Source organism: Moschus berezovskii, chromosome 15, assembly GCF_049115385.1.
Source record: "Moschus berezovskii isolate FMDL1 chromosome 15, NW_MosBer_1.0, whole genome shotgun sequence".
NCBI lineage: Eukaryota > Metazoa > Chordata > Mammalia > Artiodactyla > Moschidae > Moschus > Moschus berezovskii.
In genome coordinates this window covers 55,941,705-55,957,137 of record NC_142474.1, presented here as the reverse complement: position 1 = coordinate 55,957,137, position 15,433 = coordinate 55,941,705, and the positions used below count along the sequence as shown (strand labels likewise).

Below are 15,433 nucleotides of genomic sequence, written 5' to 3'. Positions count from 1 at the left end.
CCTTCCCAGCATCAGAGTCTTTTCCAGTGAGTCAACTCTTCACAAGAGGTGGCCAAAGTATTGGAGTTTCAGCTTTAGCATCAGTCCTTCCAATGAACACCCAGGATTGATCTGCTTTAGAATGGACTGGTTGGATCTCCTTGCAGTCCAAGGGACTCTCAAGAGTCTTTTCCAGCACCACAGTTCAAAAGCATCAATTCTTTGGCGATCAACTTTCTTCACAGTCCAACTCTCACATCCATACATGACCACTGGAAAAACCATAGCCTTGACTAGACGGACCTTTGTTGGCAAAGTAATGTCTCTGCTCTTTAATTTACTATGTAGGTTGGTCATAATTTTCCTTCCAAGGAGTAAGCGTCTTTTAATTTCCTGGCTGCAATCAGCATCTGCAGTGATTTTGGAGCCCAAAAAAATAAAGTCTGACACTGTTTCCACTGTTTCCCCATCTATTTCCCATGAAGTGATGGGACCAGATGCCATGATCTTTGTTTTCTGAATGTTGAGCTTCAAGCCAACCTTTTCACTCTCCTCTTTCACTTTCATCAAGAGGCTTTTTAGTTCCTCTTCACATTCTGCCATAAGGGTGGTGTCATCTGCATACCTGAGGTTATTGATATTTCTCCTGGCAATCTTGATTCCAGCTTGTGCTTCTTCCAGCCCAGCGTTCCTCATGATGTACTCTGCATCTAAGTTAAATAAGCAGGGTGACAATATACAACCTTGACGTACTCCTTTTCCTATTTGGATCCAGTCTGTTAGACAGACTTAAAGAAGGTGGGCTTGGCTTTAGTAGCAGTAGCATGTAGCAGTAGCATGAAATTATCATTTCATGAATTTTATGTAAAGAAAATTTCTTTTCCTATATGTTTTCTCTTATGTCAAGGACAGAGCAAAGCAGCACATATCAAAAACCCCAGTAAAACCAAGCATTCTCAGATCAGGTAATGCTGATTATTGCTATAAATACAAACACACATACACACTTTAGTGACACATGTTAAGGTCATACATATAATGTAATGCACAGTAGAGAGGGTGCTGGGATATTGGGATGATGGCTTTGAAAGTACATTTAAGTTGGAAACGACCTTAATGTCCATTGACGGATGAATGGGTAAAGATGTGGTACATATATACAATGGAATATTACTCAGATATAAAAAAGAATGAGACGCCATTTGCAGCAACATGGATAGACCTAGACATCGTACCAAGTGAAATAAACCAGAAAGAGGAAGACAAATATAATATGATATCACTTATATGTGGAATCTAGGGAAAAAAGATATAGATGAACCTATGTATAAAACAGAAAAAGACATAGAAAGTAAACATATGGTTATCAAAGGGAAAAGAGGGAAGGGGAGGGATAAATCAGGAGGATGGGATTAACATATACACACTACTGTATATAAAATAATCAACAAGGCCCTACTGTATAGCACAGGGAACTCTATTCAATATTTTGCAGTAACCTATAGGAGAATCCCTGGTTGGGAAGATACCCTGGAGAAGGAAATGGCAACCCCCTCCAGTACTCTTGCCTGGAAAATCCCATGGACGGTCCATGGGATCGCAAAGAGTCGGACATGACTGAACAACTTCACTTTCACTTTATAGGAGAAAAGGATTCAGTTCAGTTCAGTTCAGTCGCTCAGTCGTGTCCGACTCTCCGCGACCCCATGAATCACAGCACGCCAGGCCTCCCTGTCCATCACCAACTCCCGGAGTTCACTCAAACTCACATCCATAGAGTTGGCGATGCCATCCAGCCATCTCATTCTCCATCGTCCCCTTCTCCTCCCGCCCCCAACCTTTCCCAGCATCAGAGTATTTTCCAGTGAGTCAACTGGAGAAAAGGATATATATGTATAATTGAGGCACTGTGCTATACACCTGACTCTAATATAACATCGTAAACCAGCTATACTTAAATAAAAAATTTTTTTTAAAAAGAAAGTACATGTTAGAGTAGAATGACAGCAGATGGAGGTTTTGGTGGGAAGTCATCAAATACCTCTCTTACTTTCATCCTCTGGACACAATGCAATGAGTACAATAAATGCTGTATATATAGACAAAAACATTTATGCTGTCCCTACCACAGAATACAATGAAGAGAGTCATAACATGGGGAAATAAAATGTTCTGGTGGTCACTGTCTTGCAGAACAATTTGGTAAATGTTAGGATGTCCATACCTCCCAGCCCAGATATTTTGCTCCCAGTGTAGACACTGGAAACTTTCCCCATGAGTTCAAGGAGATGTCTATAAGAGTGGACACGGCAATATTGCTTGCAATGACTGAAAGAGGTGAGAGAGGGATATATCCACCCACAAGAGAATGGATATAAGACTTGTGGTATATTCAGGCACTGCTGTGCTCTAGCAATTCCTTCAGGAGGGAAAATGAATGACCCGCAGCTATACACATCCGTGCTGGTGACACACACATGCCCTGTCGAGTGGAGGGAACAAGTTGCAGAAGGTTCATACACTTAGGCACTGTTTCTGGGAAGCACTAAAATATACATACAATATCACTGACTTTTCATGACAAATGTTGGTAGTAAAAATATAAATAAAGGTATAAAATGATAAATCTCAAATTCAGAATGGATGTCAACTCTGGGAAAGTAAGAAGGGGGATGATACTCTATCAGCAATGTTTCATTTCTTAATCTGGGTAACATATATATAGGTCTACAGGTCTATATTCTTTATGTGTTTTTGCATACGTGAAATAAGTCATGACAAATAAGGCATTTTAGCCATTTTACATATAACTCAATACTGCTTGGAAAATACTTTAATGGAAACCTTTGAAGATCCATAGACTCCTAGCTGTTCCTGGACCACAGCTTGTAAACCTGAGCACAAGCCTTGTCTGATGATCTCATTGGGTTCATCAAAGAGGCTCATTAGTCCATCAAGACTCTCTTCATGAAAACATTAAGCTGTAAAGCAAAAGAAATTTTACAGCAATCCAGATACATGTTTTCTTAGAGCAAATGAACTCACGTCAGAGTAGTTGGCTGTATTGCTGTTGTTGGTTCATTCACTTAATAGAGGTAGGTCTCCTGAGAGAAGAGCAAAGGAACACAAATATTTCACAAACAAAACTCACCACCCCTCAGGAGCCCTGATGTTTGGGTTCGAGAGTTGCAGTGAAGTCCAAACTGAATCTAAAACTAATGCAAAGCAACCCCCCTATGCTCTGTGAAGGAGGTCCCACGTATCAGACCAACTCACAGCATTTGTTCTGATACTGTGGAAATTGACCTTACATGGAGAGCCTTTGAGTCTTCTCCACAGCTCCTAGGCTATCTTTTAACCAACTGGAGCCTAGAACCTACCATAATCTGGCTCATTCTTTACTGGATCACCTTTATATCATACAACACCACCAACCACATCACAGATTTGGGAGGCATTTGGTATAGTGTAAAGAAATGTGGGATTTGAGGTCAACTGGACTACAAGTAGATCCAACCAGTCCATTCTAAAGGAGATCAGTCCTGGGTGTTCACTGGAAGGACTGATGCTAAAGCTGAAACTCCAATACTTTAGCCACCTCATGCGAAGAGTTGACTCACTGGAAAAGACTCTGATGCTGGGAGGGATTGGGGGCGGGAGGAAAAGGGGATGACAGAGAATGAGATGGCTGGATGGCATCACCAACTCGATGAGTCTATGTGAACTCTGGGAGTTGGTGATAGACACGGAGGCCTGGCATGCTGTGATTCATGGGGTCTCAAAGAGTCAGACACGACTGAGCGACTGAACTGAACTGAACTGAAGGGGTCAGGTCCTGGCTCTATCCTCATGATGACTGTGATAATGTTGAGGAAGTTACTGGACTATCTCAAGTCTCAGTTTCTCTGCTTTAAAATGAGGATGAAAACGTTTTTGAAAAGCTGAGAGAAAAGCAGCGCACGGCACATGCCCCCTGCACATGCCCTGAGATGTGGGCAAACCACCTAAGACACCTCTCCAGCCTGACCCCTGGACACAGCCCTACCCTTACCAGCTTCCTCCCTCCTCAGAGAGTAAGGGGGAGAGCAAGGGCACCTGTTACTTGTTCTCACTCTCCCTTACTGCAGCAGGAGCCCAATAAAGCCTTGCCTGGATTTTCTGTCTGGCCTCTAATCAGTTTCTATTGATTAAGCAGGCCAACAACCCTGATTGGTAACATTTACCCAGATGTCACACTAGAGGGGATAGTTTTCTTCATAGGCGATGGAAGCAGCTAGAGAAGAATTTTGAGAAGACAAGTGACATGAATGGGTTTGTGTCTAAGAACAGTGGCTCTGTCAGGAATAAATTGATGGATTAGAGGAAGTGAGTCTTGGAGACCAGAAGCCCAGTAAGGAGACTCTAGTAAGAAGTCAGTCAAAAGATGACCACTTGCACTGCAAGTGTGATCTCGCGGATGAAGAGGAAGGAAGAGACAAAAGACAGAGTGCAAAGAGGAGAAACCAGGACGTGGGAACTGATGGGATATGAAGAGTCAGGGGAAGAAGAGGGTGTAGAGACCAGGTCTTTGGCTTGAGTCTAGATGGAAGGGACTGCTGCTTAGGGAGGGGGGGACACAGGAAGGAGCCGCTTGAGGAGGTAACACTTATATTAGGTTTAAAATGTCTCTAGAATATCCAGCGAGTGATGACAGCAACAACAGCAGCAACAACAGAAACAAACAACCATTTGGGTGTGTAGCCATGAAACTGGAGGGAGAGGTGTGGGCTGGGGGTGGAGACCATGGAGGATCAGCAGAGCCAAGAACTTCGACTCTGTTGTTCGAGGAGAGGGGAGGAAAATGCTCCCCCAGCTGACAATACCTTTGCATAGAGCGCTTTGGTGTCTGGAGCAACCAGCTAGAGAAAATCCCTACATAAATGCGATTAAACCAAAGGGAAAGACCTGAAACAACACTTGGAATGGCAAAGAGAAAAGAGAAAAACTCAAGTATTAATGTTAAATTTCCTGGGAGGGAAGTGCGGAAAACAACCCCATGAACCACTTAGAATTGCTCTGTTCCCTGGTGTCCACATGCCCCCTCTGACTTGACCCCCAGCCCTCCCACACAATGGGGGCATTGAGATCATTCATGCTTTGTGTGTGACCATCAGCTTGCATGGTCGAGGTCAAAGCGCTCTGGGCATTCATCCCACCAAATAGCTTGTACCAGAGCTCCTGGGCTGCACCAGCATCCCGACTACAATACAGCACTAGGGAGAGCCGATGTTTTCAACATAAGCTATTAGAACAGCAATTGCAATTGACCAGTATTAGACAAATCCCAGCTTTGTGGCTTCTGTGGTTGTACCAATAAATCAGTTAGAGATGCCCTGTCTAGCATGGTGGCGACCAACCATCTGTGCCTACTGAGCCCTTGAAATGTGGCCTGTCTGGGTCCAGAAGTGCTGTAAGCATAAAATGCACTCCATATTTTGAAGACACTATAAAGAAAGAATGTAAAATGTCTCATTCATAATGTTGATATTGATGACATGGGGAAATGATAATAGATGTTTTTAGCAAATAAAAGACGTCATTAAAATTATTGGGTTGGCCAAGATGTTCATTAAGATTTTCCTGTAACATCTTACCGAAAACCTGAATGAACTTTTTGGATAACCCAATACTTATAGCCATGTCTATTTATTTTTTAATGTGGCTACAAGCAACTTTAAAATTACTCCTATAGCTCAAATTATATTTCTATTGGCCAGTGCTAAGTTAGAGAACTTGCATTCTCTTCACTCTTTGTTATATACTATAGCATATCCTTGGTACGTACTATGATTTTACCCCTAAAATTGAAAACAAAGTACCTTACAGTAAATGTTAACATCTTTCCAATCTATCTACAATGCACATGCCCAAGAGCCTTAGCCAAGAGCTAGCCATGATTTACTTAATCTGTAAATTAAAATGTTTTATAGCCTATAGGAAAATATCTAAATTCTGCTCCATTTCTACAACATACACTAGCATTGGAATCATTTTCAGAAACATCAATTTTGAAAGTGAATGAGAGCTACACGCACACAAATACGAATCTCTCACCAAAAATCTATAGAGACAGAAGAATAATAGAAAAGTCCAACTATGTAGTTGGGGTTATTCTAGTTATCAAAATGAATTAACTAAGGACTTTGGTCTTTATCAAATTTCATCATACTCTACACTGCATTTTCTAACCTGGTTTTCCCAGTGCTAACTATAGCATTTGACTTGAAATCTTTGGAGAAATAACTGTTCAGTTTTTCCATTTAGAAAATACATCGGAGTTCACGCTCTTCACGTAGATAAAGGAAACCTTCCAAGATGCAGTAGGATCCTCCTGGAGGCATCTTTATCCCTTTGAAGACACTCAGTTATTACCATTAGCGTAATTCCCTTTGAATACCAATGCGGAGTTAATTTATCCAATTGCTATCATCCACTTGTGAAAAGCATCTCACTCAGTGAAAAGGAACGTGCCCTTCGGGGAGAGCATTTTCTCCTGCTTCCAGCCTCTAGAGCATGTGCTCAGATTCTTTTCAAGGGAAGGGACTGGGCTGCTTTGTCTGGTTTGTGGATCTTTGACGTGTTCCCCTTTTGTCTGTACAACCTTGACAGAAAGAAACGAGTTTATTCCCTGACACTTGATCTGAGCACTTAATAAATCTTTGCTGGATAGATAGGTAAATGAGATAGAATAACTGCCAGGTTACTTGCTCTTGCTCAGCAGCTTTGTTGTTGAGATCCCTTCTCCTGCTGGAAATGTACCAAATAGATCTTACTGGAAAATGGACAGAATTACCACAAATATATCAACTATCTATTTTTTACAGGGCTTTCGTGGTAGCTCAGCTAGTAAAGAATCCAGTTCAAAGACCCCAGTTCGAAACTTGGATTGGGAAGATCCCCTGGAGAAGGGAATGGCTACCCACCCCAGTATTCTTGCCTGGAGAATTCCATGAGAGGAGTCTGGCAGGCTACAGTTCATGGGGTTACAAAGAGTTAGACACGACTGAGCGATTTTCATTTTCTTTTTTTTATATTTCAGAAATGCTCAAAAACCTTCATCTATGCCCTCTCCTCCCTCAATCATGTTAACATTTACCTGCCACATTCATATTCCAGTTTAATTATACAGCATGAGCTCAGTAACTTGAGGGCCCTCATCTGTGCTGTTTTTCCTAGGTACAAGTAGAATTTGGCTTACCAGCCCGGGATGTGGCCACCTGGGGCCCTGTTACCTAATCTGATGAAGTCAGGGGCCCATTCCTTTTCCGCTTCCACAGGGTCGTCCAGCCAGCCTCCTCTGTGACTTCATAAAATCTCCTGGGCCAACAGGATTTTTGTTGGGACATGATGGAAAAGGCTTTAAACCAATCATGGCTTTGAGAGTCCAAAAGTTACCAGGCTGTTTCGTGGTCTGTTCCTGGCTCTTTTCATCTACCTTATGGGGAGTGGAACAAGCCTTGCATCCTGCATTTGCCCAGGTCTGGTCTCCAAGCACCAAGGCCCCACTGTCAGGAGATAGGAGAGCTGATCCATCTGGGGAGACCCACAGAGGCATCTCTCTGCCTGTTCCCAGCTCTTTCCTCCCTGAGGCCTTGTAACCACTGCAGTAAAGATCACAGAAGATAATGCACCTTCAACTTGGTAAGATCTAAAGCACAAAAGAAAGAAGGACCGTTCTTTTATTAAGGTGTCAGTGTGAAGATGACAAAACCAAAACCTGGAGCAGAAAACTGATTTTCTCAAGGTTCTGGAGAGGAAAACTTTAGGCTTCAGCTGAATCTACAGTCTTTTCTTCTAAACAATTTCCGCGTCATCATCATCATGGGTTGTGAAGGCCTTGACTGTAATGAGAACTGATTTACGCTCCAAAGTGTACATTTCAAAGCGTCTGTTTCATTCTCAGCTCTTGGGGCTGCATCTTGATGGGCGAGGGCCTGACTTCGCAGGGACCCTGCAGTGAGGAGGGGCTCTCCTCCTGGTTTCAGCTTGACCAGGGCTCTGCCTTTCCTACCCGTGCTCATGACTGTGGCAATTTATCCCAAACATTCGTGAGGCTTGCGTTTTGGTATGCATTCATACAAGGATACTAGTAATGGGTAACATTTATTGTAATGTGACAAGACCCTGTAGCCATTATCTTATTTACTTCTCAAAACAACCTATGCAGCGGTCCCCAACCTTTTGGGCACCAGGGACTGGTTTTGCAGAAGACAATTTTTCCATGAACCCAGGTGGGGTGTTGGTTTCCAGATGATTCAAGCACCCAACATTTATTGTGCACTTTATTTCTATTATTATTACATCAGCTCCACCTCAGATCATCAGGCATTAGGTCCTGGAGGTTGGGGACTCCTGATATGGTATTGGTTTCATCACTTTATGCATTTTGCACATGAGAAAACCGTCTCAGAAAAACACCCAAGTCAACAGCAGAGCTAGAGTGTGACCCACAAGTTTTACAGGTTTTTGGGAGTGTGATGTAGTCTATTGTCTGATTAAGAAAGGTTATGTTGCCTTGTGCATCTCCTCTCATTAAGCAAGTAAATTGTCCTATGTAGTCCCCACCTTCCTCTCCACAATTCAGTTTGCTTGCAAGAGGTTGTTTGAAAACAGAATAAAGTTGTTTCCTGTTGACACCCAACTAAGCTGAGTGATTCAATACATGTAACTCTTTGTAAAGGAATCTAGTGCATGCCTCGTCGGCAAACGTACATCGAGTTTTATCAGCTTTGTGGTGAAAATTCACAGCATCATAAAAACAGGGCGTGTCTTAAAGGCTCCTCTTGGCTTCATAGGTAGGATCATCCTTGCCTGTTTCAGAAGCCTCTAGATTAGAAACCACATAAACTTTTCTCAGGAAAAACATTTTGATGAAACACTGCCTTGAATTTAATCCACAGCTGTCATGTTTTCAGCTCCAGTAGTTTTCCTCTTATTTAAGTCTCCATTAAGATAAAGTATAGCCTGTCATTAGCCGGTGAATAATCTTGTGTATATTTAATGTGTTTGAAAGTAATTGTCAAGCTTCTGCCTTAGACTTCCCGGCTCAGACTACAGTATTCTTTAGTCTGTACTGATTTCAAGGAGCTCTTTAAAAGGGAGATTTCAGCATTTTTTTTCAGAATCTACTTATCAAGCAGGGAGAACACAATGGATCATTTCACACACTCCTCCATGGAGTCCTGGCAAAGTCTTGAGCAGATTTAGCACAATTCTAAGTGACTTGAAGGGTTTCCTATATTGCATGATAACTGATCTAAAGAGCCAGAGAGCTTTGCACTCTTTTGATTCTTTCTTTTGCTCTCTGTATTGCCTGCAATTTTAGGATGTTCACATCTTACATCTGTATCTAATGTTTCCAAAATTATAGTTTGGTGGAGAAGGATTGTCCTTCAAGTAACAGCAACTGCTGCGTGGGACACTTTCTCTGGGTGCACAAGAGCCAGACACAATTCTTGTGTTAACTTCAAATGATTATACTGTTATCAGCTCAGTTTACATTTCTCCTTAGTATCCCTTTCACAAATGGCCTGATCCTTTCAGAATGACTTCCCTTAGAAAATCACCCTAGGCCACAGAGCAGAAATCATTCTTTTAAAAAAAGGTAACTGAAGTGAAGTAATATCCACAATATCCTTGAGGCAGAAATTAGGGAAGTTCAAACATAAGCAACACCTTCTCTGGGAAGTTAGCTAATTATTAATGGAAAGCAGATATAAAAGGCAAGAATGTCATGGTATTCCAAAAACCCAAGTTAGTACACTGAAGAGTTACTAACCTGTCAAGTTAAACTTTCTAGAAGTTAATACTCCATCCGTTGTAGAGAAGTTCATTTCAATCCATTTACAGTGCAGTCACTTGATAAAACATACCTTGGATATAAAATCTTTTGGACATAAAAGACAGACCTCACATTTCTCAAAACATGGAAAATAAAACTATCATATGATCCAGTAATTCTGTTTCTGGGTATTTATCCAAAGGAAATGAAATCACAAACTCAAAAAGATACTGCACCCTTTATTCATTGTCACACTACTCACAATAGCCAAGCCATGGAAGCAACAGAAATGTCTATCGATGGATGAATGGACGAAGAAATTGTTTTACACACACACACACACGAAATACTATTCAGCCATAAAAATAAGGCAATCCTGGCCATTTGTGACAACATGGATGAAACTTGAAGGAATTGTGCTAAGGGTGATAAGTCAGAGAAAGATGAATGTTGTATGATCTCACTCATCTCTCTCAAATGTGGAATTAAAAAAAAAACTCACAGAAAAAGAGATCACATTTGTAGTTACCAGAGGCAGGGGGTGATAAGGGGAATTGGAAGGAAGGTGGTCAGAATGTACAGTTTCCAATCATAAGACCACTCAGTACTAGGAATGTTGTGTACAGTGTGGTGAGAACAGTGAACACTATTGGCTGTTACATTTGAAAGTTGTTAGGAGCGTAAATCCTGAAAGTTTTCATCACAAAGGAAAACTTTTTTTGGTAACTATATGAGGAGCTGGATGTTAAATAAACTTGGTGATGATCATTTTGAAATATATATATATATATATGTTAACTCATTATGCGCTACACCTTAAACGTATGCAGTGTGGTATGTCAATTACATCTCAGTAAAACTGAAAGGAAAAAACAAAAGGTGAACTTTTAACCAAGCCATCTTTCCTTCCCTCCCTCCTCTCCCCTTCCCTCCCCTTTCTTCTCCTCCTGCAAATTTTACAGCAGGCACTGGCAAGCAGGAATAAGAAGAAGCTGAAAATGAGAGGAAATTTTCCGCCAGCCTCATTCACTGGAGGCAGTGCACAGAGGATTAAAGAGAATTATGGAAGTTGGGGGATTAAAAATCGAATTAAAAAAGGACAAATTTTAAAAGTGCACAAAGAAGATTAATTATAAAATTCTTTCCTGGACCCTCCTAGGAGAAATGACTCAATCAGTGCCTCTCTTTTCCTTCCCCCAAACCCCAGTGTCTGCAAACATCATTTGTTATGGTTAGAATCCTGAGGTCTGTGTCGTGGCCTGCCAGGAAACCAGTCACAAGTCTATCCATCAGCCTGCAGATGCTCTGAGAGTGCATTATATATAAAAGGAAGAATAAGTAGTGTACTCAAGTGAATCCAGCCACAAGCCAAAAGCTCCAGCGAGTCCCTGTGTCACTGACAGCACGCTGACTGTGACGTCGGAGGCCACTGCTGCCGTCTGTTCCCAGGTACGCCTAGTGTGACCACCACCCAGGGGGTGCGGTGCTCAGGTGCCCTCCTTGCAAATGCCTTATTTGAACACTCATGAACAGTTTGCCCACATCCTTTTGCCATTTCCAGTTAACCTCATGCATATTTATGTGTCAATTATGCAAATCCCAAGATAAAAATGCATTAAGCACCCATGATTTACACTGGTTAAGTCTATTACACGGCATAATGAAATTAGTGCATGATGTCCAATTTACCTCAACACTTGCTTTAAACTGTCAGTAAGTTATTAAGTAACCATAACACACCAAAATTCAGCGCTAGGAGGCTTTCTTTGTCCAACCTATTATGATACTCTGAAGTCAGAAACTTCCAGCTTTAGAAGGGGGGAAAATATTCCAGAATAGACTTAATGAGACACAATGTGGATCAGAGTTTAAGAACAACAACCCACTGCCACTGATCTACATCTTTGGATAGATTTTTACAATTCACAGGGTAATTTCAACAACACGGGACAGAGCAATTAAGGAACCAAAGCTGAGACCCATCAAAGGGATCTCCTTTTGACTCCTGCACAGTCAGGTCTTATCCCCTGAGTCAGGATGATACTGGAAGGTACCAAATTCAATGTAATTTGAATCTTCAATATGGATATATCGATTTCCAGTGTCAGAAAGAGAGTTAAAAAGAATTCACAGAAGCAGTTTAATTCACACACACAAATCTCACGAAACCTAAAAATTAGTGGGTCTGAATGAGTCCATTTGCTATGTAGAGACTATGTTTGAACTCTAGCAGGACCACCCCCTACTCCATAGTTTCACTGGGTGATATAATGGTTAAGGAAAAAGCTGTGATGTGAATTAAACTGATAAACATAATATATAGTCTGACCCACTGACATTCATATCTCCCCCTGCAAGAGCATGCCATCCTAATTGGCCCACAGTGTGATTTACACCACTGCCACTGTGCTTAGGTCTTGACTGATTTGCATTGGGAACTCCCATCCAAGTCTATGAGAGTTGTACTCTCATTAAGGTTATGAGCACAGATTCATTGCTCTGATGGAAGTCTGACCATGCACAAGACTAGGGTCGGGTGCCAGTGGCAGCAATTTCAGAAGCTCACCATACAGATTTCCATGCCATTCCCTAAAGCATTCACACCACACACTGTCAGTAAAGAGACACAGGAATCCACTGCCATTTGCCACTCTCTTTGCAGTGCTACACAACATAGCAAAAGATGCCTGCTGTTTCCACAGCACCTTGAATTGAGGCATGCTGCCTGCAACCACGATGCCAGCTACCTGCCTCAAGATAGCAAACGGGTCACAGAAGAGGTCTCGCATGAGGTCAGTCAGCCCGGGGCTGAGATTAGAACCTTTGGTAACAAATTCACTTGGGGCAGTCCATCTAATGAATGACTGTCACACAACTGGGGACCAAGAGAGGAAGATGGGGAATTCTCCCCGACGATGGAAGCTTTCATGCGTAAGACTCTAGTTCTAATATTCTCTTAAAACACTGCGGTCACGCTCATTAACAAGCAAAAGAAAAAATGCTCAATGAAAAAAAGTCTATTTGTGTTGACAAATTTAGTCTATTTGTCACTAAATAGAGGATCAAAGAGGTGACAATCAAAGCCATAATCTTTTGGCTTTAACTCTTCTGTGTGGTTATGGAGATAATTTCCCTCTGATTTTTTTAAGAAAAGGTAGTATTTCTAGCACAAGGTAGAACTTTTGGTGCACCCATTTTGAGTTACATGTGGATATAGCAGATATCAAATATATTCCTCATCTGAGCTTTTAATGCCCCATCTTCACGGCATCCCTTTTTCAAGTGAAAAAGCAAACTCCAGCCCGGAGAGCAAGTTCCCAGAGCTTCCGGGAGAGGGTGAGCTGTTTCTTACAAGCGCCTCTAAATGTTAGAGGACTGAGTTCTAGACATCAGGCTACCCCAGTGCACTGGACTCTTTTCCGCAGGTCTGGCAGTTCTCTGAGAACACGCTGGCTTCCAGAATGCATTAACCTACTTTCCATTGAGGATTCCCTGGCCCTCTCACTCCAGAGAAGAGGAAGAGGCAAGAGCATATTTTGAGTGGGAGCTGGGCATGCTCTCCTTTCAAACATGTTACTCTTTCTGCTTAACAGCAGTGCAGAAATTAGTACTTCCTGCAACGAGCAGCTCTGAGGGCTGCACAGCCTCCGAAGAAGAGTGATTGGAAATCCTGCTAAAATATGGCTGTCTAATCACCCGAGAGGAGAACTCATTCACTAAGATTCCCATTGTCCGCATTGACAGATGGTTCTCTGCCCCCCTGCTTTCCCCTTCCCAGGATAGCACTGCCTTTAAGGCGAGCCTATTCTTTAAGAGATCCAGTTGCATCCGCCAGCCTAGTTCTGAAACAAGACAAAAGCTCCCTGAGCCTCCCCTTCACAGAAGCCTGAGGACACCTCAGCCGCCTTTCCTGTATTGTACCTTTGAGCAGAATCAAAAGAAATGGAGATCCACTCCCCTTACCTTCGTCCTCATCGGAGACAGGAGCCCTTCCATTTTGGCAGAATCCTCATGCCAGTTTCCCTCTCCTCCAAGTTACTCTGTCTGCACGCTGTCTTCAAGCATCCCACAAGAAAAGAGCCATGCCGGGAGTCGCCGGTCACTCCCCTCCTCCCGGAGGTGCCTTGCCACCCGGTCTAACTTGAATCTCCGGTGCCTGAAAAGCGCTGTTCCTGAAGAAGCCTGCTCCTCTCCTCGCCCTCTTCCCTCGCTCTTTCTCTCTCTCCCGCACTCTCTCTCCCCTCCCTCCCTCTCCTCCCTCTCTCTTTCCATAATCTGCCTACAGCTCTCTGTGTACCAGGCTCACTTGACAAATGATCCCTGTCTTAGGTACCACATTTGAGCCAAGAAAAGTGATCTGCACCAAAGCACAGGGACAGCTCAACCAGGACAGGAGGCGAGGTGGCTTAGCTGTTCCTTGGGGCATCCCCCTGCTCCCCAGGATCCACTGGCAGATGCTCTCTCTAGAGCTGACAGCCCAAGGCACTGCAGAGCTATTCATTCATTCCTCTTTTAAGGAATGGACCCAACAGCCAGGCATCCAGTCGCCACCATTACTCAGCTGGTTTTCTGGCTGGTGTGCAGAAAGCCAAAAAAGAAATCTCATCACTTGGATATTTCTAGGTTACCATTTTTTTTTCTTTTTTTTTTTAGATCAGTGTTGACATAACATCTGGATAGTTAACTGTGTTTTCTTGCTGTTTGGCCAGATGTGTATGAACGTATAGGCAGAGCCTCTTCCTAGGAAAAGTTTCAAAGGCAGATTTATGGACTCAGTTCCTGAAGGGCTAAGCATGAAATATTAAGTGTGAGTGCTGCCCAGGACTCCACATAAACAAGGATTGAGTGTTTCATTCAGCCTTGTTGGTTGGTCCCTTGTAAAAATGCTGTGAAAAAATATTGCCAAGACCTGGGTCAGAGTATAATGAAATTGAAAAAGATGAGGTTTTCTGGAACTTTTTTATGTTTGAGAAATTCTCTATGTGGAAATAATTTGAAATCTCTACACCTTGTGGGACACGCACATGCTACATGTGAACTCATCAATGAAATTTAAAGCTAATGCTCCCTATCCCTGGATAGAACTTGCTTCTTTTATGCCTGACTCTCGATTCATCTCCAGGATAGGGGTGACCCGCATGCTGACCCCCAGATGGTATCAGAGGTTGATCCTCTTATCCAGCCTCTTCTTTCTTTTGTGTTCTTCATCCTTCATTTGTGTTCTTTGTCCTTCATGAACCCAGGTTTTCTGCTCCAGTTCACACACTCACATTCTAAAGATTCCCGGGTTCTACACCATTGCCCTCTGATTCCTCTCCCCTCCCAGTCCTTTACTCTTCTCCTTTCTCTACTGCATGACACGCGCACAACTGTACCCTCATTCTAATTCAACCAACTATATCCATCATTTGGCTTGAGTCTTAGCATCTGGACAAATCCTCAATAACCCCAGCATACTGAGTGAAACAATCTGTGTTGATTTTTGGCATTTTGGGCGGGGGCGGTCTCTGGACCTTGTTCTTTTAGTTACTGGCTTAAACATGACATTTTGCATTCAGTTCAGTTGCTCAGTCATGTCTGACTCTTTGTGACACCATAAATCACAGCACACCAGGCCTCCCTGTCCATCACCAA

General features: G+C 42.6%; 1 protein-coding gene across 1 annotated transcript in view; it reads right to left on the bottom strand.

Annotated features, from left to right (window-relative positions):
• FRMD4A (FERM domain containing 4A) overlaps positions 1-13,979 on the bottom strand; it is a 520,746-nt gene extending 506,767 nt beyond the window's left edge. The window contains exon 1 of the mRNA XM_055428694.2: positions 13,763-13,979. Within this exon, the coding sequence (XP_055284669.1) occupies positions 13,763-13,795 (33 nt within the window). The 5' untranslated portion in view covers positions 13,796-13,979. The remainder of the gene's footprint in view (positions 1-13,762) is intronic.
• Positions 13,980-15,433: the final 1,454 nt, after the last annotated feature.